The following is a 24,019-nucleotide window of genomic DNA, read 5'->3' on the forward strand; positions in this document are numbered from 1 at the left end:
TCCTGCTATATACCTGCATGTCATAAGAATTTAAATTAAAAAAGGACCATGTTAAATTCAAATCTGTTTTTTTTTAATTTTTACCGGTGTTTGGTATGCGTTGGAAAAGGGGTAGTCTTATACGGTGAATATATCCTAAACTCTATATTTTAACAGGAAAGTAGGGGGGTCGTCTTATACACCAGGTCGTCTTATACGCCGGAATATACGGTAGTTGCACAATACTGCATTGTATACAATAAATTCAAGATTTTCTTTGATTTTGGAGTGGCAAATTCTTTTTTTTACATTTACTACAGGGTTGGACCCTATCTGAACACCCTCCGGACCCTGGAGTGCTGTACTCCCCTATCATATCATGAATTTTATTAGTTTTCCAATCAGATTAATTGTTTTTATATTTTGATAGATCGGACTTTTCTGAACGTGGCCATACCACGTGTATTTTTTTTAATATCTTAAATTTTTACTTTCCACTGTTATGGTTAGCCCCCTTAGGAGACTTGAAGATGCGATTGTCCAATCACTCGTGCCATATACCACAGCGAAGGAACTTCGTAATGACCTCCACAGGGGTCATCTGCTGCCCCCTAGCTGTCATGGCAACCCGTGATCACCTTATGGGCACGCTGATGGGCGGAGAAAAAGACACGCATGCATGTCAGCGCTTGTTAAATGCCGCTGTCAGTTTGGCAGCGGCATTTAACAGGTTTACAATCGCAATTGTTAGTGGCACATCCTGGCTGTAATACTAAATCACTTGCTGGATAAGGGGTGGGCTTATTGCGTGAGCCCGCTCCTTACACCCGCTTCTGACTTCTGCCGTACATTTACAGTGCATGTCGCGAAGGGGGTCAAGATATCAATGTATCTTTATTGTTTTCATAACAGACCGTAAGAAGGTTGGTAAGTCGCCTGTTAATAAAAATGCAAGTGGATGAGTTAATCAGATGGTTGGGTCGGGATTTCGGCAGAACCTTTTGAGTTTTGGTGATCAACAAAAGTGTTAAAGTTGTGGTTGAATAAAACCTTTAATAAAAATGGGCATGGACAATATCTTCCACTTTACAGTAGTGTCCAATTGGGTTTCTTTTAGTTATTTAGTATTTGTTAACAGAAGATTGCATGTAGTGGCGGTCCGGCATGCGCACTCCTGGTAATTGGTGGTAGTCATATCGGTCAGACAGCCACCGATCTAGAAAACATCCTGTGGCTAGATACTAACTTCACTACACAACTCATTCCATACACCAACAACACAAGGCACAATACGATTGTCAAAATAAAGGCTGTTTTTTATTCAAGGTTTAAATAAAAGTTATTTGGTCAGACATTTTACCCTTGATGGTCGGATGTTTGCGCAATAAACTGACAAATGGGAACATTTTAGATGAAGTGAGAAAATGGTTTCCCGTTTGGTCACACAATATACATAGAACAAAACGTGTAGGGTTCGGTGCAGCATTAGAGCCTCGCCCTTTCCAAAAGGTTATGGGTTTTACTTTTAGTTTCACGTTCTATTGTGAGCAGCTATACATGGTTACAAATACACAGCAACTCCCAAAGCAAACACTACCTGAAATAGAAAGCTGTCCATACTTGTTAGGCCTCATTCACATGTGCTTGGGTTGGCCCTATGTTTGCCCAATTCAGAATTGTAGGGTTACCTCTAACGTGGGAGCTTTTCATGGAGGTAACATTGCATCCCATGGAGGAACTGGGTCGAACTCTAATTTTATATTCAATAGCATTTCACATCATTGAGCATGAAAGAAAATACATAAAGTGATGAGGCTTCCCTCCCCCCCCCACCGTTATGTACTGTCACCATGATCTAAAGTTGCCCATATATATCGGGTTAATATCATCTATGTATCAGCCAAATGGGTGATGGATACCTTGACTAAAGGCTGCAATCAGCAGTTAGGAAGTGATCAAAATTACCAGTAATCACAATTTCAGAGTATTTCGACCATTTAGAAAAGTCATAAAAATACTTTAGTGCCTTAAAGGGAATTTGCACAAGGTCTTTAACCCTACATCATGCTGCTCTCAGATGGGATAGTAGAGACCCTGATTAAAGCAATGTATCACTTACTGAGTTGCTTACTGTAGTTTTGATAGTGTTATCTGCTGCAGATCTGACAGTTCTCTGAATTCTGTTCAACTCCACCCACACCACTGATTGGCAGCTTTCTGCCTATGCACAGTGTACACCGATCTGCCAGTCAGTGTTGGGGGCGGGGTTATACAAAGCTCATGAATAAGAAGGGCTACATGGCAGCAGGGTTACTAGTCCTGTAATGATAAAATCCCTGTTTTATGAGCAGGAGATTATCAAAACTACAGCATGCAGCTCAGTAAGTGACACATCAGTGGAATCAAGGTCCCGGTCTCTACATCATGCTGCATAGATTATGTAGCAAAAACCTGGTGATATTCTTTTTTATGGTCCATTTACAGTGCACGATTATCAAAACCAGTCGCTGACTGGCAAGCATGTTACCGGTTGGCGATCGGTTAACACTGCACATTACGTAGTGTAAACGCACCAGAAGGGTGTATTGAGATGTCGGGGATGAGATACGGTTAAAAATAGGTGAAATGTACCCATTTGCTATGGTTTTCAGTGTGGTTATAATATTTTTTTTAATCTTTTTACAGCTGAAAATCATGTCACCTGTAAAAATTGCAATGGCATTGATCACTGTGGCACAAGTGTATGATGTAGTTTTACCTGCACCTCAACTGCTAGGTCTGAATATATTTTGCAAAGATATGATAAATTAGTTCTCGGCAATTTTCCTGCAAATAATGAAATGTCAGTGAGCTCACATTATTGGCTTGGCGGACTGTAAACTATCAGCAACAAGGCTTTCTTTTCCAGTCTAGATATATGAAAGTCCATTCAGTCTAATCTTATATCGGCTAGTATTATAAAGCTGGAAAGAGTATATAAAAATAGCAACTGTACTTGCCTCCATGATCTAGGCCAATTACCATGGAACGGACTTGTACGATATGTAGATTTGCGGCGCATGCAAATTAAATTACTACTTTTTTCATCAATTTAGGCCCAGCGTCAAACAATTTTTGGTGTAAAACCATTTGAAGTGTCACAGCGCTTATCCGGGAGAGGGCATAGCCACGCACGGCCAAAAAATTCATCACCACAGAAAGATGTAGGGCACACCTATGAATTAAAAGCACACCTATGAATGAATTTTGTGCTCTTATGCCAGTGTAACCTTCATCAAGACTGGTGTTTTGTACAGGGGCCATAGGCTTTATCTTCTAAACATTGGGCCTCACATGGAGAAAAGTGTCCTCGCAGTCCATGGCAACAAACCAGAGTCCCTGTTTCAATTATCCAGAAGAGTTGAGAAAATAAAATGGTCGATTGGTCATTACGAACAGAGAAGTCACTTTTTTCTTTTGGACAGTTTAGATACAGGAGCTTAATGAGAGCTTCTAGAATTAGAAAAACCATGTCTGCCATACCATATCACTCTATGGGTTAAGTCCAGTATTGTGGCTCAGCACCATTGAAGTGAATCAGGTTAAGCTACAATACCAGATGCAATCTGGCTTTCGAAAGAAAGCTGACAAATTTTCTAATCCTGGGCAACCCATTCCCAGACATGCCTCGTATTCAATACACTACATATTTATGACACACGTTTGACTCATTACTTACGCAAGCAAAAAGGTCAGACAGCCTTAGCCTTTGGAAGCTACACCCTTAAAATGAATGCCTTCCTACCAACATCATGTAGCTGAGTCATTTACATTTCGTCTTTATAGCAGTCAGAGTTCCTCTTGATACAGAACTGAAAATCTGCAGTAAAATTGAATGATAGAATGGGTCTTCAGTCATCATTTGGGGGAGAAAAGGAGTAAAGCCCGCCATACACAGTAGATGGCTCTCAGTCAAATGATGGTTTGGCCAGCACATCTAGGCCGTCTCTCACACACAGGAGCGCTCGTTCAGCCTAACGCTCCGGTGTTCTCTATGAAAGGAGCTGCCAAACACTCCTGGTGGCGTCTTATCTCCGTCCAAGAGAACAAAAGAATCAGTAATCCAAAATCAGACTCAACTCTCCTGACAATTGTCCAGGGCCCTCATACTCTGTTGGCTGAACTTATCGATATCGGTGACATTAGTCTAATGTGTATAGTGGTCTTAAGTGCTTACTTTTTTTTTTTTTTTTTTTTTTTAATATAATTATTGAGTGTAATGTATGAAAATTATGCAGTCAGCTCCTAAATTCACCCAATAGTGGCTTCAGGAGGCCAAAATTAAATCATTTAGGCAAAGTTTTAAGCCTATACAGAATAATTAAAACCAAGTGTTAAAAGGCAGCACATTTGCTTTAAAGCAGGCCATATATAGACAGATCAGAACAGATCCGACTGATGATCTATTGGGTATGGAGAATATCCTCCCTATTGCTGCAGTCTAATCGATTAAACCAGTGTGATCAATTGTACCATGGCCTAATTTGTTTCCATCTAAAGGAAATCTGTCAACAGGATTTCAGACCCCAAACTGTTTATATGCGCATGTACTTCTTCAAAGACAAATCCAGCACTCCCTTTACGTGGCCAATCCAGTCACCAATTACGCAGAAATCAGAGTTTGAATTAATATGATTAATATGCAAATGGAGATGAAGAGCTATTTGTAGATCTGAAGCCTCTGTCACTGCAGCTCTATTCCCCTCTCAGTGCCACCTCCTCCTGCTTGGCTGGTGGCTTTTTTGTCTGAGGTCACAACACAGAGGCTGTCAGTCAAACAGGAGCAGGTGGTGCTGAGTGCAGAATAGAGCTGGAGTGACTGAGGCTTCAGATCTACATATAGCTCTTCAGACTCATTTGCACATCAATTCAGATACTGATTTCTCAGTAATGGAGGAAGGGACTAGCCATGTAAAAGCTATTGCTGGACTTGGCTATGAAAGAGTTACATGCACATATATAGTTGGGGTGTGAAATCCTGCTGAAAGATTCCCTTTAAATAAGTAGAGGCATGTACCAGAGGCTTACATATTTCTCTCAGGCAGGATCAGCAGATCTGAATGTTCAGGTTTATAAAGAGTCACTTATTTACCAAAAGCCCATCGACTACGTGCATGTCCAGTTTAATAGGAGGACGTCAATGACAAATATTTTATTATGCATATAAAATTCACACAACTGTTAAAAAGGAAAAATGGAAAAAAAGGATAAGGCAGTCCATGAATAAGGTTACTTATTTTAAGAAATATTAAGGCACTAAAAAGGTTTCAGATTTCAATGGAGGATCATCAATGGAAAGGTACCACAATGGACGACAGCAGCAAACCTAACCAAGCAGCAGAGTGGTCTCTACTGAAATATACAAGCTGTACTGTATGTGAGAATACTCCTCAGGTTGCATTGAAGTCAATAGGAAAACTGTAGTATGGCAGGTGTAGTGCATGGTGTGATTTGAGAACATCCAGCCGAGGTTAATAAAACTTACAGTGCACAAATGCATTATTTCATTGGGAATAAAAAAAAAAATCCTATTCTCTCAAGGTAAATGTCACTTTAGTACAACTTGGAAGAAATCCTGCCCATAGTAATATTTAAAAGCTCAAATAAGGGGTTACAAACGTGTAAGTGAAAAGGGATTTCTGGTATTATACAATGTATGAGCTTTAGTTATACAAGTTACGTACAGTTTTAAAGGCATTGTCATCAGGACTCTGCAGGAGTGCACAGTACCCCTGCCTCCCAGCTTCCTGGTTGACGGGGAGCAGTGTGCTCCTGCTTGATAGACAGTTCATAGTCATGTCGCTGGCCTAAACGGTGTGCTCTGATCCTTCTATACAAGTCAGCTTTGTCTCTGCAGAAACAGAGGAGCTCGGTGACACTAACAACTGTTCGGATCCAGCGATCTTAGCCAGCGTTAGAGCAGGGATTACAAGCTTTATCAAAAAGGGTTTGTAAGCATTGTGCTGCTTGCCTAGGAGTCCAGCCACCACAAAGACGGCAGAGGTGACTGGTAACCAAGATAAAAGATTAAAAAATTGCTCCATGCTTGAGGCAGGAGAGTATTTTTAATAAGCATTTTAACAATTGATGATAAGGAGTTAATGTTCAAGATCTCAACATTTTCAAGCTCTCAATTTGCGGTCAATGATTAAAACATTCTGGTTTACAGCCAGAGGCTGAAGACTTGTATTGATCAGAAAGTGCATTGCTGAAAAGAGAACCTTGAACAACCATGTGCTTCTGTAAGCAGCATATTTTAGCAAAGACCTTGAAATTACTCATCCTGCAACAATTGAGCTTCATTTATATAAAGACTAAAAAAACCCCATTTAATTACTAGATTCTAATCACCCAAATTAGAAGGGGTAAAAAAAAACAAAAAAAAAAAAACCCCACCCTCCCCCAATCTGTACATGCTGTATCAACTGTTAATTATATGTAGCATCTGTTGTAGTGAGTGATTGTACCCTCCATTTAAAAAAAAAAAAAAATCCTCATAGAAAAAATTATGAATAAATTGATAACTGGCCATTAATTCCCTTTGCCAATTGGGTCTGTCCATATGAACGCAACTCCCTCAGTGCTTTGGGTGAACGTTGAAACTCGCCCAGCTGTCAAATTATTCATACACTTACAAGAGGAATAACAGAGGAAGAGCACAATGGAGAGTATAAAGAAAAGATGCTCCAGAATTGTTATTTTATAGGTGATGCAAGTCATTAATAAAATATATTATTTTTCAGATCGCCTAGGCGATTTGTTTTGGAAACGTATTGCTTTTTTTTTCCTGGGGATAAAATGGGTATTTTATGTTAGGACGTACTCCTGAGTATTAGACATTCTGTCGTGGAACACATCAAATCATTATTAGATCAACTAATACTAGATCATTTTAAAGCCACACCATCAAATACGGTCACTTTGTAAAAAAAAAAAAAGTTCTAGGACGCAAAACCGAAAGGATGAAAATCTGTAGTTAACCCTGTTAGATCTGTCATCTACGTACCTGCTAAGATGAAGAGGAATTCTGCCCAAAATGTAAAGATTTACCATATTAGCATATCACGTTAGAAACCTGTTTACTAAGCAGGCTATTTCTCTTTTACTTTGAGAAATATTGGCATTTTGTGATTCAGTTATAGCAGACATGTGCAAAAACGTGAGCGCAGCCATATACGTTTGCACACTTAACTTGGCTTCTATGGAAATTTACTACTTGGTTATTGGTGGCAATCAATATGCCTGCCACAACTAAACGAGAAACTGCAAATATCTCTGCAAGTAAAAAATAAATATAATAACCGATTAGTAATTTACTGTCGTATGGTCACTTTTACATTTTGAAGGGAAATCCACTTTAAAGATTATTCAAGTCATTGGGGTGAGAAATCAATATAGGTATAGTGCGGGGCATGTCACTTTCATTAGGCGTCTTTTGTTGTGAATAATCCACGTATTCGCTACACCTCTCCTGAAGACAGACGAAAAGAGGCCATGTCCTGAGTTGTAGCCATGTTTAGTGAGTGGGTTAAGTCTATAAGAGGGGTAGTTAGGCTTTGTAATCCAGCTCTGCGCTCATCTTGTTGTACATTATATATATTGCTTCAATGGTGGTGGTGTAGTTGACCAGGAACTGACGGATTTTCTCTATGCATTCTTCCTCTTTCACGTTTTGTCCTTTGGAAAGGGCCTTAAGAAAGTCATCTTTATATGGAGCAGCACATAGAGCAGCCTAAATAACAGAAGAGATAGGTTACTGTGTATACAGAAGAAAAAACAACAAATTCCGAACATACATTGTGTCCCAGTGGGGAATCCGCACCAGACCGGTGGGGAATCAATCCCCCACCGGTCTGGTAGCGATGACGTATTGATTCCCCACCGATCTGGTAGGAATACGTCATCAATACCACATCAGTGGGGTAACACTTCATCTCCATCTGAGTGTAAAACTGAATGAAGGGAGCTGTGCTGTTCTGGCTTCACTGTGTAGCAGCCATTGCGGAATATTATAGCTCAGCTCCTACTCGCCTGAATAGGAGCTAATGTACAGTTCTCAGGAACAGCAACCACACCGTGAAAGAAGCAGTATTGCACCGGCTCTGTTCTCTACTTTCACCTGGCTGCCATCACAGCTGAAAACACCTGATCGCTGAGGATGACAGTTGTCTGTCACCCATAATCTGATATGAATTACGTATTTTAAGGACAGGTCATCAATATCTTAAGCCTAGAAAACCGTTTTAAGACCTAATCCACTCCTAATTGCAATGTTATTCAGCATCCTAGTGCCTTACTGTAAAAAATACTAACGCATTTTTCAATTTTATGGAAAGAGTCTTCAGTTATAAGTTCTACAGTAAATTCTATTGTCACGATGGACAAAATAAACGGGCGGCCTACAGAGGAGCTAAACCTCTTTTATACTACGAATACATTTTTCTTAGAGTAAACGTCTGACGTTCTGAGACAAGTCAATATGTCTGATATGGCGTAAAATCTATGAGTAATGCCAAATACTTTCAATTACACTGTAGAACCCATTTGTTCTTGGAATTGGTGGCATCTGAAATCATGCACTTCACCAATGTGATCTTCTGACGTATTGAACACAGAAAATAATTTGCCTGGATTTCCCTTTTTAAAGGGAACCGGTCACGTCGTTTTTCGCTATGAAACTGGCTCCAGTGTGTTGTTAGCGATGCAATGTGCATCACTAATACGTTGTTTTCAAGCAAATCGGTGCAGTATTCATTCCAAAAAACATCACTTTGAATAGTTCTATTCTACCTAGACTTTCAGTTATATGGGTGGGCTTCCGTTGGTTTCAGTCACGGTCTCATCTTATCCACGCACTTTGATTGATCTGTAGTACTGGTCTGACGTCATGGCAATCTCCTCTGTAATCCCGCGCTTGCGCAGTGACGAGCAGCTCCCCGAGCATGCGCACTGAATCAGTGTGTACGTCCCCAGCTTCATTTACTGTCAGTACATGCTCCGGGACAGCAGCGGGATCTGAGTGGCGGAGACACAGTCAGCGAAGCGGAGAGAGGGCACGTACCGCATTCGCTCCACTCACAATTGCGACGTCACAAAGCCAGTGACTCGCAGCGGCTCCGGAGCATGTGCATTGCGCGAACAGTAAGTGAAGCTGGGGGATGTACCCAGATTCAGTGCGCATGCCCGAGGAGCTGCTCGTCACTGCAGAAGCACCAGATTACAGAGAGGATTCCCGTGACATTGGGCCAGTACTGCAGATCAAAGTGCGTGGGCATGGATAAGAGGACAAGACCGTGACTGAAACCAACAGAAGCCCACCCGTATGACTCAAAGACAAGCTAGAATATAACTATGCAAAGTGAATTTTTGGAATGAATACTGAGCAGTTTTGCTTGAAAACAAGGGTGTTCGTGATGCACATTACATCACCAACACACTGGGGCCAGTTTAATAGCTAAAAACTACGTGACAGGTTCTCTTTAATTACTACTAATGGTATAGAGTGTATCAGGGCAACTCACTAGTCCAACAGTGACAAATTTGGTATGGGGTGAAGAATTCGTAGGAGTCTAGAAAACTAGCAGTCAGCAAAATAAGTTCTCGGAACACAGCTATCTAATGGCTATGGCCTACAAGAATGTCATACAATACCTATTAATTTAGTCCTACACTTCCATCCATAATTTTTAAAGAGACTCTGACAGCAGGTTTTACTCCTTCCAAGGTATTCAGAGTGCTTTTTCTCCTAATACAGTTTTTTTTTTTTCTTAGCGGGCATATGGTTATTCGGACTAGTCTGGAACCATCATTCCCAGAAGTACATCGATATCATGCCCACAGCGGCATGACTGACATCTCAGCATGTGCATTGAGGAAGAGAAGAAGTCCCCTTTCTCCTCCTTGTTCTACTGGCACAGGTTGGGATGTCAAATCACATCGCTGTAGGTGTGACCTCAGCACCCTGTGGGAAGGACTCACATTAGTCCTGAATTAGTCCATGTACCCATATGCCCACATTTTAACATACTAAAAGATTAGATCATACAGGAATCATTAAAAATGATATTAGGAGGCTGATCAAGGTATTAGGAGCACTTTAAGGGGTAAAACCTGTGACTCAATTGTCGTTAGGTTTCTTTTATGAGAAAAACCAATTAAATGCTTAGAGGTGGAATCAGAAGTTGTCCTTCCTGATGAAGAGCCATATAGCAGAAACCATGGGTTATTCTAGAATTTTAGAGAATATAAAAATAGATTCTTGGTCCACTTACCTGGAATAGTTTCTGGACGACCCAGCCATGGTATTTTTTAAGTGCAATCTCATACGCCTTTGTTACATTGACCTTAATGTGATTTGGGTTTTGTTCATCCCTTTCTCCATCAGAGATGCTTTGTAATAATACCTGAATAAACTTTAGACCCCTGTGGATAAAGTAGTATATTTTAGGTACGTAAAAGGAAAGAATAGACTTTTTGGTTATTGCCAACATGGACATTTAATACAGGACTCATTGTCTTAAAATGTAAATAAAATGGCCAGTGAGGGATCAGTGTAAAAATACAGGACAAAGTAATAGTTTCTGACAGTTTGAAAATAGATCTGCAAAATTCATTGGATTTGCTTACAAGTCTTTCCAAGGCTTCTGTCATTTTGGTTTTCAATCATTTTTATTAAGATTTTTATAAAAATTATAAAAGGGAAGGAAAAGGGGGAAAAGGGGAGTAAAGGAACAAGCGGATAAAAGGGAAATATTTATTAGGAGGGGAAACCAGGAATGAGTAAGGAAGGAGGAATAAGGAAGATAGCTTCTGTCATTTTGATGACAATGGTGGAACTTGTAAAATTTGGATGAAGCAAAACTAAAAAAATTGCCCCCTTTGCCATTTTTCAATCCTACTGTATATACATACCTGCTACTTATTGGAGTTTTCAGTGATCAAAAAATGGTCCATGCAATTTTTTTTTTTTTTTTTCCACAAAAATCTCAAGGACTGTATATAGAAATGGGTTTATTTTGTCCAAAATGGGGAGGTTTAGCTTAAATTTAAAACTGTAAACCTTTTCATAAAACACATACTGCACATTTAAAACTAATCCATTGATAGACAAGTACATACATGTACTTCACTCCAACTTCTAGGAAAGATGCAGCAGCACTCTAAGCATGGAGATCTAGTCAAATCTTGAATTGAAATTGCATTTTATTTAAGTTTACTTTACATATAAAAAGTTACGGCTTTTTGCACACAATTTTATCAGATTCTGTTAGCCCTTCCATTACAAGGCATACAAAACGATAAGTTGCAACAACAGACTCGCCTCTCTTGGGACTAGGACTCCAAAACTACCTTAAGGCTGAGTTCAAACGATGCATTTTTCATGCGTTTCTGCGGCGTTTTTGCAGTTGCGTAAACGCATGAAAAACGCATGGTAGAAGGGCAGCAATGTTCCCCAATGGAAATCCGCATGTGCTGTGCCCATGATGCGGATTTTTCCGCAGCGTAAACGCTGCGGTCAAAAATCCGCAGCATGTCAATTAATTTTGTGGAAACGCTGCTCTTTTGCCGCCATTGACTTGCATTAGACCGCATGGAATCCGCATCACTGTATATGTTGATGCGCTTTTCATGCGGTCTAATGTGCGGATGGTACCCGGGTGTGGAGGAGAGGACTCTCATCCAGACCCAGGTACCATTAAAAAAAAAAAGAATAAAATAAAAAATATATATATTCTCACCTTCTGACGGCCCGCGCTGCGTCCTGCCGGCTTCCCGCGCACTTCGCGGTTGAATGAAGGACCTTCGCTGACGTCAGAGTCATGTGACGGGTCACGTGACGCTGACGTCGGAAGGTCCTACAGTCTTCACTGCCGGCAGCCGGGACCGATGAAGCAGGACACCGGGGGCCATCAGATGGTAACGTATAGATTTATTTTTTTATTTTTTGACATCACACACTATATAAATCCATGCCGGTTGCATGGATTTATATAGTGTGAAGTTGACAAGCACTTTCCAAGTGATGCTAAAATCGCTTGGGAAGCGCTTGTCAACCCGCATGCGGAAATGAAAGTGAAGACCGCTTCATTTCCGCATGTCCCTGGCAGGAAACCGCATGTACAATCCGCATGCGTTTTTTCCTGCCAGAGAGATGCAGAAACGCTCAGGAAAAAATCCTGAGCATTTCTGCATCGTGTGCACATACCCTAAAAGTAGAACAGCGCTGGTTTTCACCAGCCTGCCAAATTTGAGATTGTCTCAATCGCAAACGTACAATGGAGTGCAAAAAAAAATGTTAGCACCTCTTAAAAAATGTATACATACTAGTGCAACTATTACTAATGCAAGTCACCTTGGTTACCCATCTGTATGAGGTTGCCTCATAATGATAGGTGGGATTATATGGTTTATTCAAAACATGGCACAAATTTTTTTTTTTTATAATTATATATATATATATATATATATATATATATATATATATATATATATATATATATATATATATATATATATATATATATATATATATATATATATATATATATATATACCTTCTCATTTAAAGATTTTTTCTGTATTTTCATGACTATGAAAATTGTACATTCACACTGAAGGCATCAAAACTATGAATTAACACATGTGGAATTATATACTTAACAAAAAAGTGTGAAACAACTGAAAATATGTCTTATATTCTAGGTTCTTCAAAGTAGCCACCTTTTGCTTTGATGACTGCTTTGCACACATACTTACCGGACCCGGAGGAGTGTTGCCACGGTGCCTCTGTTCTTGCCGGAGGCGGACTGTGGCGTCAGAATTGGCTCATGTGCATAATCTGGTGCCATTTTACTGAAGACACATTTGCAGTGTGTCTTCAATGAAATGGCGCCAGACAGCGCGGTACTGACACGCGCGTACTCCAGCGCCACACTCCTCCCCGACGTCCAGCAGAACGGGACGCAGTGCTGGAGCACAGGGAAGAAAGGTGAGTAGAAGTGTTTTTTGTGTGTGTGCGCAGCGTGATGGGGATGAGGGGCCATGCATACCAGGATACGGATGAGGGGGCCCATGCATACCAGGATAGGGATGAGGGGGTACCAAGCATACCAGGATAGGAATGAGGGGGGCCATGCATACCAGGATAAGGATTATGGGTGCCATGCATACCGGGATGAGGGATATTAACAGAATTGGGGGACATCTACAGTATAATATAACCAGGGATGTGTCCTTCTGTCCGAAGCTTCTATAGACTGCACATGCGCGACGCACCTGCGCAGTCTGGCTCCAGACAGAAGAACGCATCCAGCCGTTACAGGTAAGAGTAACGGATGGCACTGGAGATCGCGGTATGCGTAGACACAGAATGCATACTACGAGCTCCGGCGCCATAAGTACATACCTGACCCGAAGGAATGTTGCTGCGGCACCTCTGTTTTAGCCGGAGTCCGGGGGAGGAGTGCAGCATCGGAATCGGCGCATGCACATAGCACGCTATCCGGCGCCATTTTAGTGAAGGCACATTGGCGCCAGACAGCGCAGTATGGGCACACGCGTACTCTGGCGCCACACTCCTCCCGCGGCCTCAGAATGGGGGCGGCACGTAACAGTCTGGGGGAGCATATATCAATAAAAATGCTCGCCACCCAGGTCATAGAACGGGTTCAATAGCTAGTCATTTATACCAAAAACAGTGATTAATCTGGTTAGTCATATTGGACTGCTATTATTTTGAACACTACTTTAGATATAAAGAGAGAGATAGAATAGATATGATGTATAGCTAGGATAGAGGTCCATGAGAACGCAGCTGCACAATCTTCAATCAGTGGTACAATCCCTCCTACGGCAGCAGCCAAGAGTTCTCTGGATGCACAGAAAAAGCAAAAATGGAGGCAGCACTCAAGGGGAGTTTTATTCACCTAAGTGCAACCTTAAAACTCCACACTTAAGATGAAGAGTAAAGCGACTAGATGATTGGAGAATCTCATTGCGTGCATTAGTAACCAACTTGATTTTAACTGCATTTGGTTTCAATGGGATGACTGTTACCAAGTTGTCTTAGGCTATGTGCCCACGTAGCGTTTTTTGTAGCGTTTTTGTGGCGCATTTACGGCGGCGAAAACGCTTGTAAAACAGTCTGCCATGCAAAGTAATGTGAATTCGGATGTTGTGCTGTGCACATGATGCGCTAATTTGCTTGCCGAATTCGCATTGCTTTGCAAAACGCAGCATGACCATTTCTACCGCGATTACGCTGCAGCGTAATCGCGGTGTGTGTGGTACCTGGGATGAAGAGGAGACTACAACTCCTCTTCATCCCGGCTACCACGCGGTGAAAAAAAGAAATAAAAAAGTTAAAAATAAAAAAAACCTGTATATTCACCTCTCCGGCGGCCCCCGGTCTGCTCCCGGCCACGTCCTCTCTCTTCAGCGTCCCGCAGTGTACTGTCAGGACCTGCGGTGACGTCATTTAGTCAGCTGATGGTCAGGCGACCGCTGACGTCGGCGGTCAGGTGATGGTCGCGTGACCATCAGCTGACTAAATTACGTCTCCGCAGGTCCTGACAGTACACTGCGGGACGCTGAAGAGAGAGGACGTGGCCAGGAGCAGATTGGAGGAGACCGGAGAGAAGACTGGGGGCCGCCGGAGAGGTGAATATACAGGTTTTTTTTTTATTATTTTTAAATGTTTTAATTTTTTATTTTTTTTTACTATAGATGCTGCATTTAAAGCATCCAAGTTGTTCACACATTATAAATCCATGCCAGTTGCATGGATTTATATTGTGTGATCAACTTGTCAAGCACTTTCCAAGTGATGCTCAAAATCGCTTGGAAAAGTGCTTGAAAAAAACTCATGCAAAAACGCATGTAAAAAAGCTGAAAACACGCATGTAAATCTGCATGCGTTTTTTTCTGACAGAGAGGCAAAAACGCTCTGCATCAAATCTGCTACGTGGGCACATAGCCTTAAGATTTTTATTTTCCTTCTTTCTCTCCCCCCTCCAATGTTCACTTACACAGGTCTACAAGAAAAAAAAAAAAATTATATTATATTATATTATATTATATTATATTATATTATATTATATTATATTATATTATATTATATATATATATATATATATATATATATATATATATATATATTTTTTTTTTATTTATTTTTCAGGTGCGTAGGTTTTTTGAATGGATTTAGGGTATTTTGAGGGTGCTGAATTAAAAAATCCCATTACTTTTGCTGAATTAGTTCTAGTTTTTGAGATAATTCATGCATGAAAATAATGCACTCCCCCAATGTGACACAAATGCAATAGCTTTTGGTCTTTTGACTCTAACAGTGTATTAGGTAATGAGATATCCCGATAATTATTTTGTATTTCAATTTGTAGGTTTACAATGCTATAAAAGTGACTTTTTGAAGGCAGAATTCTACTGTAATTAACTATTAAATAGCTCAGAGACTAGAGTCAATCTGGTAAAACCAAAGTCATATTCTTAACCCTCAACTGGTGAGGTGGGGTTTTTGTCACGCAACTGGTGATGTGGGGTTTCCTATACCCCAGTGTTTGAATTTTCTGTAAAAATAAGAGATTTCTAAAGATCACGTTTGTTTTAATCGTTTTCTTATTGGCGATTGATTACACGTGAGTATAACAAATTTTTGACACCCACAAATGGATGGAAGCTAGTGAGACACGTATCCTCATACCAGCATTTTTCAAAGAATGGCAGCCGAACAAAAATTCCCTGGGGTGTGGCAAACCCCACCTCACCAGTTGAGGGTTAATCAGCACCATAAAGTTAATATAAAACCGTTCAGACATCGTTGGCACCAAAAGCACTGTATACCAGTGTTATCGTTGATATATTGGACAATAAAAGTTATTTAACCACTCAAATTAGACCATTGCCAGTTTTTGACAATAACTGATTCATTGTCCAATGCAATAACAATGTGAGAATATATCTAATTTTTGCTGAAGATTTATCGTAATGTAAAAATGTAATAAAGCAGTTTTTATTAAAAACAAAAAAACTCCACATCTTTTTCACTGCCATGAGTGCTGCCTCCATTTTAATTTATTCATACACACCATTTAAGATAATCCATATATTTAATTTTTGCATATATCACAGTGCTCACAAGGTATTGCTGCACCTTGCAACTAATTTCTGCAGTTGAAAATCAATTGAGACTACAATGACTTCATTTTATCAGGAGGATGACCAAGTCTAGTTGGCATCACTGGGCTTTGCCTTTTACAATGATTAATGGTTACAGCGGCTGTACAAAACCTGATAGCCATTTTTAGTGTTTTATAATAATTTTAAATCAAGGCACTCTCATTTTACATATTTTCCTCTTTTAAATGCAGCTGGGCTATGTGTTCTCTGCTTTAAACCCCAAGTGGTAAAAATCTGTGCTCCCATTTATCTCTATCTATCTTTTGAATTATGTAACTAATGAACAGAAAACCCATTTCTTCCTAAATTTGTACAAAACTGTACACAACTTACCTTTTTAACCACATCAGAGCTAGAGTTGCACCAACTTTTGGCCATTGGGGCCCATGCATTTCTTTTTCTCCTTCCAGAATTTGCTGCAAAGTTTTGAACTTGGTGGGGTTTGTTTCATAAACATTTCGGATTTTCTAGTAGATAGCAAAAAAAAAAAAAATTGAATACTTGGTCACGATAAGACTTAACTAAACTGAAAATGATAGTCTTATCATAAGTAGTCATGGTACATCACCAGGATAAGTCAAGGAATTTGACCACTATTTTTTCCTGCCTAGCTGCATGCACAGCCAACTAGAGAGCAGGAAACTGCAACATAGCTTCAATTAAAGTTCTCTGAGAATAGAAGAAAAATAACTAAAAAAAAAAAAAAAAATGTTATAAATACTTTAAATTAGCAAATCAGAACAGTTTCATCTAGCGAGTTAATCCATATAGAATAAAAAAAAAAAAAGAAAGTCCTTTTTAATTTATTTACACCGACCAAAACCTGTCCTACAATGTTAAGATAGGTGCCTGTGAGCATGTGCAATAGGAAGCTCCACTGGAGAGACTTGGAGATACCTAAACAATGTATTGTCATTTAGAAAGACAGGATAGATAAAGTGTGAGCATCCTCTTACCTTAGTACACATGGTATCTCCAGTATTAGATAAGAAAGATGGTAGACAGCAGTGTGAGCAGCCTCTTCTTACTTCAGCATCACTTGCATCTCCAGTATTAGAGGAGAAAGACAGGGGACAGCAGTGTGAGCAGGATCGTCTAACCTCAGCATTCCTGCCATCTCCAGTATGAGATCAGAAAGGATAGGCAATCGTGCAAGTGGCCTCAGTACCTCTTGTATCTCTAGTAATGGAGCACATCTTCCTACACATGAAGGGAGGGAGAGAAGCAGTTTCCTACTGCACATGCTCAGAGGCACTTGTCCTAACATTCTAAGACAGGTTTTTGTCAGTGTAACAAGACTGCAGCCATTTTAAATTCTATAGTTCTTTCTTCCCTAGAACAATTAGTTAATTAAAAGTATTTAGGAATTTATATGTAATCACATTTTATCCACTTATTTTTATTCTATTCCCAGGGAACTTTAAGTAAATGGAGCACAGAGATGGATGGGAGAGTCCCCATACAGTGATAGCAATGATCAGAAATCTGGCCCCTTTTACTATGAGGATTATGTTTAACAAGACCCTCACTGATCATGTTCATTGTAAATATTAGTTACCGTATATTGCCACAATTTTATGAGAAACCATTGCTAACATTTCTCGTATTGTAGGAAGGCTATATATGTGAAGAATAGTGTGAGAACAGAGGAAATGTCATGGAGTCAGAAGACAGTAAAGAAAGGGAGAATTGAATTTAAGGACTAAAAAAAAAAAAAAAAAAAAGAAACAATAGAAAAATGACAAAAAATAGTGTGGAAATGTTACCGTGATGTTGCCTGTAATATCAGCCTTGATTGGGGAGAATATAGTGGATCCAAGACAGTCTGAAAACAAAGTACATCAAGTAATTCAACGTTACATTTAAAAACATATATACACTTGTCATGATTAAAGTTAATACTAGATTTCCTTCTGGTGAGCAATCATACTAGTTCCAAAAGCCATAGAAATCCACAAATTACTGGATCACCACCACTAGATGTGCACCCAATGCCTCCTGCCTCCAAGAGGAAACCGGCAAGGCAAAATACACTGTAGCAGGGCAAGTATTGGGAATTTGGGTCTTCAGCATTGTACGTGGTTGAGGAATACATACTGTACTGTACATATAATGTTGAGGAAATCTGTCATAGTTGCATTTTAGGCAAATGCACAATATGACATTTAGTATATCCCAAAGCATTATCCACATTTTTCTCATGCTGCTCTGGGAGGCGTCATAATTGGCTAGTATGCCCTGCCAGTTATTACGGTTAAAGCATGGCTGCACAAAAGGAAACTTCCGACTGGGTGTGAAGATGTTTTCCTGGAGAAACTGCTCAGCAAAGGCATTTTACATGTATACAAAAGACAAATGCTATTGCTAATCCTCCCCAGGTCCAGCGATGTCTCACTGCCCATGCTCTGCTCTGGTTTTTGTTTACTGGCTGCAGCAGGTACATCGTGACTACAGTACAAATCATTGCTGCAATCAATCACTGAGCTCAGTGGCTCTGCCTATGTAGGCTGCAAATACCGCCGAGCTCAGTGATTGGCTGCAGCAGTGATGCGCACTGTAGTCACTATGTACCTGCTGCAGCCAGTAAATATAACCCGGACGTGTGGTAGCAAGGCTGGGATAAGAGCTTATTCTGGGCTTCTCCTTTAATTTGTCCTATTTGGTTATAGTATCTTTACGCTCAGATTTTTTTCATTTTTACGAGAATTTACCTTAAGACATCAAAATTTGGCCCTAATTAAAGGGAATCTGGTAGTAGGATCAAGCCTCCTAAGCAGTCTATATGGGCATGTAGGTTATAGGAAGCTGAATAAAATGTCACCTTGATAGCTGCGATCCGATAGAAGAAAAAAAAATGAATTTTTCTGGAATATATGTAAAGGAGCTGTTAAGATCTATGGGCCGGACAGAGGTCTGCATAAAAATTTGCCTCCAGAGCTTATTTTTAATAAAAGGGAGAGTTACCAGTGTGAGACAAGTAACTAACACAGAACAGCAGAACTGAAGTTTGTCTCATAACAAACACATTAGCAGCTGCAGCTGTCACAGCTCTGCTGTATTGTAACAATATTGCCACTCGGTCTGCCTGTGAGATGGAAACTGAAGCTGAAAGGAACCTGCAGATGTGTCAGGTATAATCACACACAGCTCTGCAGTGAGATCAGGAGAGGAGAGAGCGGCCATTACATCTCTCACGCTGGTAACTCCCCCTTCATGTAAAATAATCTCTGGAGGCAGATTGTCATGCAGATCAGTGTCTGGCCCATAGTCCTGAACAGCTCATTTACATATTCCAGAAAAATCCACATTTTTCTTATAAACCATCAGATTGCAGATATCAGGGCATCATTTTATTCAGCTTCCTATGACCTACATGGCCATACAGACGGCTTAGGAGGGTTGATCCTTCTGACAGATTCCCTTTAAAAAGGTAAATTCTTCTGAGTTGAATGAAACCTGCAGAGGCAAACTTCTCAATGAAATGCATAGCTTTAGTCTGAGCTAGTTTCATCAGCCATTAGTTTCTCGGCTCCAAATCCTTGGCTGCTTTCACACCCCTAATCTTTACCGTGATATTTGAGACTAAAAGCCTTGACGTCCCACAACAGTGGAAAAATACCTAGTGAGCCGAGTCACAAAGTGCAGCCGTCGGCATCTGAATAAATAATGAGAAGAATCCTAATTTCTGCAGCTTCGGGTCAGAATGGAATGGCCGACTGTATCAAATTTATTTAATTATTTTTGTGGCGTCTGTAACAAAAGATAGTTACTTGATCAGGCATCTCCACAAAGAGAAAGGCTGATGGGCATCAAGTAACCTGTTTGCTTGCCTTGCTTATCTCAGCCTGATAATCTGTACCTCGCAGACACTTGATGCAGATGTAATCGTTTTATGTCATCGGTTAACCTGTCACACAAGTGCGTTCATAATAACCTATTCTGATACACATGGCTTTACCTGGAAATCGGTTCTACCAAATCTCAATTAGGAAAGTACATCGGTGTATAGAGACTTGGTAAAAATATCAATGCAGATATCTCTCAACTATATCAGTTTTTGGAAAAGCCATTACCAGCTTACTTAGAATACTGAATGGTGGCTGTATAGGGACAAGAAATAGGTCATTAAAAGTGTCCAAGGTGTTGGATAATATAATACACACACACACACACACACACACACACACACACACACACATTCATATATACGATTTTTACAATAACAAAACAATGAGTTTTCTGCAAAGTTACTACAAGAACATCGTTCCAAATGCACGTTTCGTGATTCTCAAGAGAACCCCCCCCCCCCCCCCCGAGGAAGTGAGATCTGAACACATGATACGCGAGTTGGGATCCACGTTTTTGTATTAACTTTGCAGATTGTAATATACTATGGGTAATGGGTAAGAGCACTTTTTCCATATACCTATGAATTAGCAAAGGTATGTTTGTGCATATGTTTTGACCACTGTTTATTACTTGGGATTTTGTATATTCACATATATTTTTTGTACACCTCTTTACAATTCTCTGTTGCCAACATTCTGGATTTTGTCTAACAAAAATACTTTTGCTATATTTTCAAAATTTTAGCTAAAAAAAAAAAAAATAAAAAAATAAACCTCCTTGTTTTAAGTGATATGTATATATTGGAATCATTATCTTCAGCTAAATTTTTTCTCTGCATTTGAAAAGTCACAGAGAAATGAATCTGCAAAGGAGCACATGCTTTATAAATGAGGATCCCCGACACCAGAGCATTCGCATAACTCAGTGTAAATGAGACAGTTGTATTCGAATAGGACTTGAGAGATTAGCTGGTGACAGGCACAGGTTGACTTGGAGAGTAAACCCTTGTAATGAATCTAGAAGATGCCCATGAAGGAGTCATTAGAAAATAAAAAGTAAGAGTACACTGTTGATAGAACAAATGATTCAAAAAATATTGTTGAGAACTAGTTAGGAAAGATTATTCATACAATACAAAAAAACTCAAGACATATGCCATTGGATCCTATGGTGATTAGTGCTGCATGGGAGCCAAGTGTTTCAGGCCGTGTAAAACTCTCCTAAAGTCCAGGCAAATTTACATTATTTCACACAAAACCCCCAAAATGGCCCAGACAAAATTGTTGGCAACCCTCAACTTATTATTTGGTGCCACACCCTTTGGAATAAATAACTGCAATCAATCGCTTCCTATAACCATCAACAAGCTTCTTACACCTCTCAACTGGAATGTTGGACCACTCTTTTGCAAACTGCTCCAGGTCTCTCATTTTTGAAGGGTGCCTTCTCCCAACAGCAATTTTAAGATCACTCCAGAGGTGTTCAATGGAGATTTAGATCCGGACTCATTGCTGGCCACTTCAGAACTCTCCAGTGCTTTGTTTCCATCCATTTCTGGGAGCTTCTTGAAGTATGTTTGGGGCCCTTGTCCTGCTGGAAGACCCATGACCTAGGATGCAAACACAGCTTTCTGACACCGAGCACTACATTGCGACCCAAAATCTTCAGATTTCATGATGCCTTGCACATAGTCAAGGCAGCAAAACAACCCCAAAACATCTTTGAACCTCCACCATATCCGACTGTAGGTACTGTGTTCATTTCTTTATAGGCCTCATTCTGTTTTTGGTAAACAGCAACAAGCTCTATCTTAGTCTCATCTGTCCACAAGAGGCTTTACCGTAAGGATTTTGGCTTATGAACATTTTGGAAAACTATGGTCAAGCTTTAGGTCTGTCAGCAGTGGGGTCCTCCTGGGTCTCCTGCCATAGGGTTTCATTTTCATTTAAAATGTCAACGGATACTTTGTGGCTGACACTGATGCACCCTGAGCCTGCAGGACAGCTTGAATTTCTTTGGAACTCATTTGCTTGATATCAAAACAAGTTCAACTCTTTAAAATGATTACAATAGATTAAAGGATACCCAAACTGCCACCCTAACATATAGTCACAAACAAGGACGTCCTCTCCAAAGATGGAATCAAAGACTTTCAATTCCAGGCCTAAGGGATGAAGATTATAAAATCCTAAAAAAGGTGGAATTACCTGATATTTCCCTAAACTCTCAAATCCAAACAACCCTCTTCTAATGCCACATTCACACATCTGTGTGACATGTCCGTGTGCTGTCCATTTTTTCTTTCCTGTGGACAGCACATTGAGTTATAGTTTCGATAATCAGTACACATATGTATTTAAAAAAAATGGTCTATTTGTTCGGCCCGTGAGACTCCGGGCACATTTTTTTCTCATCTGTTTTGAAGATCAGACTCAACAATTAAAGTTTATGAAGATCTATATAAACAGATAAAACATGGAAGACATACTTTTTACACAGATCCATTGGCAAGAGTCAATGGATAAAAGTTCAGACAGTTTCTCCTTCGGTTTTAAAAAAAATAGATGAGAAAGAAAAAAAACAAACAAAAAAAAAAAAACACACCACAGATGCAACATGGATGTAAAAATTGATACGGGTATGAGAATTTACAGCAGTCAAACCAGATCCACAATAAATATAGTGTCATAGAGAAACCATTAAATCAAAATAGGATACCCCTCAACCAGAGCCCTGGTGGGGTAATCAAAAACATGACCACTTAAATAATTAATATAATTTTATTGAAGTATTTAAAATAACAATTTTAAAAACAGGGTACCTCAGATGTGAGTGACGGATAAATGCAATACCCTATGTCTATGCACAATAAAGATAACTGTATGTTGCTCTATTTAGAAAAAATCCACAATGTAAATATATGAATGCATAGCAGTAAATTTCATCCTAAGTAAAAAAATTGCATATGCCTAAATAAGTACCAGTAAATTATCTCCAGTGTGCTCATATACAGCCTATGTTGGATAAAGTGACAGTGCATCAAATAATATGGGATAACAAATCCAGAGTAAAAGTGCAAAGTGCTTAAATATATATATCTCCTATAGTCAATTGGCTTCCAAGATATTAATATAATACATAATGATTGGCTAGGTTAATAAGCCTATAATGGAGGGGAGATTTTGTGCATGAAGGCAACTGGATATAGTTCCACAGAATACCTATGGTAACATGATAGCACTGTCATGAATTACATGTAGCGGCTCAAAGTAACAAGAGATAAGAATACCTAAAAGCGACTGTAAATCTCTGAACAGGGTACGCATGCGTCCCTCAACCCCAACGCACGTTTGGCACTTCCTCGGGGGCGTGTCAGGGAGGGGGACGCCAGATGTTATATATGGAGCAGAGTCCTATCACAGCCTGAGCCGGGGAAAAGAGATTAGTCAGCTGACTTTACGGACTGTGCTAAGGCTGGTAAGCGGGGCGAGACATTCTGTGCTTGCCCCCATACACGTGACTCCGCGGCTTATGGCATTTGACCCGCAAGCTGGCAGTGCAGTCACAACATGACGGCTTTGCGTGCCAGCAGGGTCTAGGAGCCAGAAACAGCCAGAGTCAGAAGCCCATGAAAGCTAGCGCTCAGCAGCCGCAAGAATACCTGTTATATACAGGGTGGTCCAAAAGTAGGTGGACAGAAAGTGTAATAAGGTTATGAAGGGGGAGATTTATCAAACACTAAATTGCAGCCGCCTGTCTGGATCATCCTCCAATAAACCATGAATTAGATGTGGACGATAAGCTTTCCACCCAATAGATTTCAGGATTCGCATGATAGAAGCTCATGAAATTCCCAATTCCAAAGAGGCTCTTCTGGCGGACTTTTTTTGGACTCTGAACAAATGTTTCAGCAACAAGTTGTTTATTATCTTCTGTACAGACTGTTTTGGGTCGACCA

At 40.0% G+C, this 24,019-nt stretch overlaps 1 protein-coding gene across 1 annotated transcript in view; it reads right to left on the reverse strand.

Annotated features, from left to right (window-relative positions):
* Nucleotides 1-5,155: 5,155 nt before the first annotated feature.
* Nucleotides 5,156-24,019, reverse strand: part of GLTP (glycolipid transfer protein) — a 54,814-nt gene continuing 35,950 nt past the window's right edge. Inside the window, exons 2-5 of the mRNA XM_073672759.1 lie at nucleotides 17,979-18,037; nucleotides 16,546-16,679; nucleotides 10,290-10,440; nucleotides 5,156-7,750 (exon numbers count right to left, since the gene is read on the reverse strand). Of these exons, the coding sequence (XP_073528860.1) occupies nucleotides 7,568-7,750; nucleotides 10,290-10,440; nucleotides 16,546-16,679; nucleotides 17,979-18,037 (527 nt within the window). The 3' untranslated portion in view covers nucleotides 5,156-7,567. The remainder of the gene's footprint in view (nucleotides 7,751-10,289; nucleotides 10,441-16,545; nucleotides 16,680-17,978; nucleotides 18,038-24,019) is intronic.

The sequence above is a fragment of the Phyllobates terribilis genome, unplaced genomic scaffold, assembly GCF_046119375.1.
Source record: "Phyllobates terribilis strain yellow unplaced genomic scaffold, ASM4611937v1 Scaffold_1__5_contigs__length_1240528914, whole genome shotgun sequence".
NCBI classification, from domain to species: Eukaryota; Metazoa; Chordata; class Amphibia; order Anura; family Dendrobatidae; genus Phyllobates; species Phyllobates terribilis.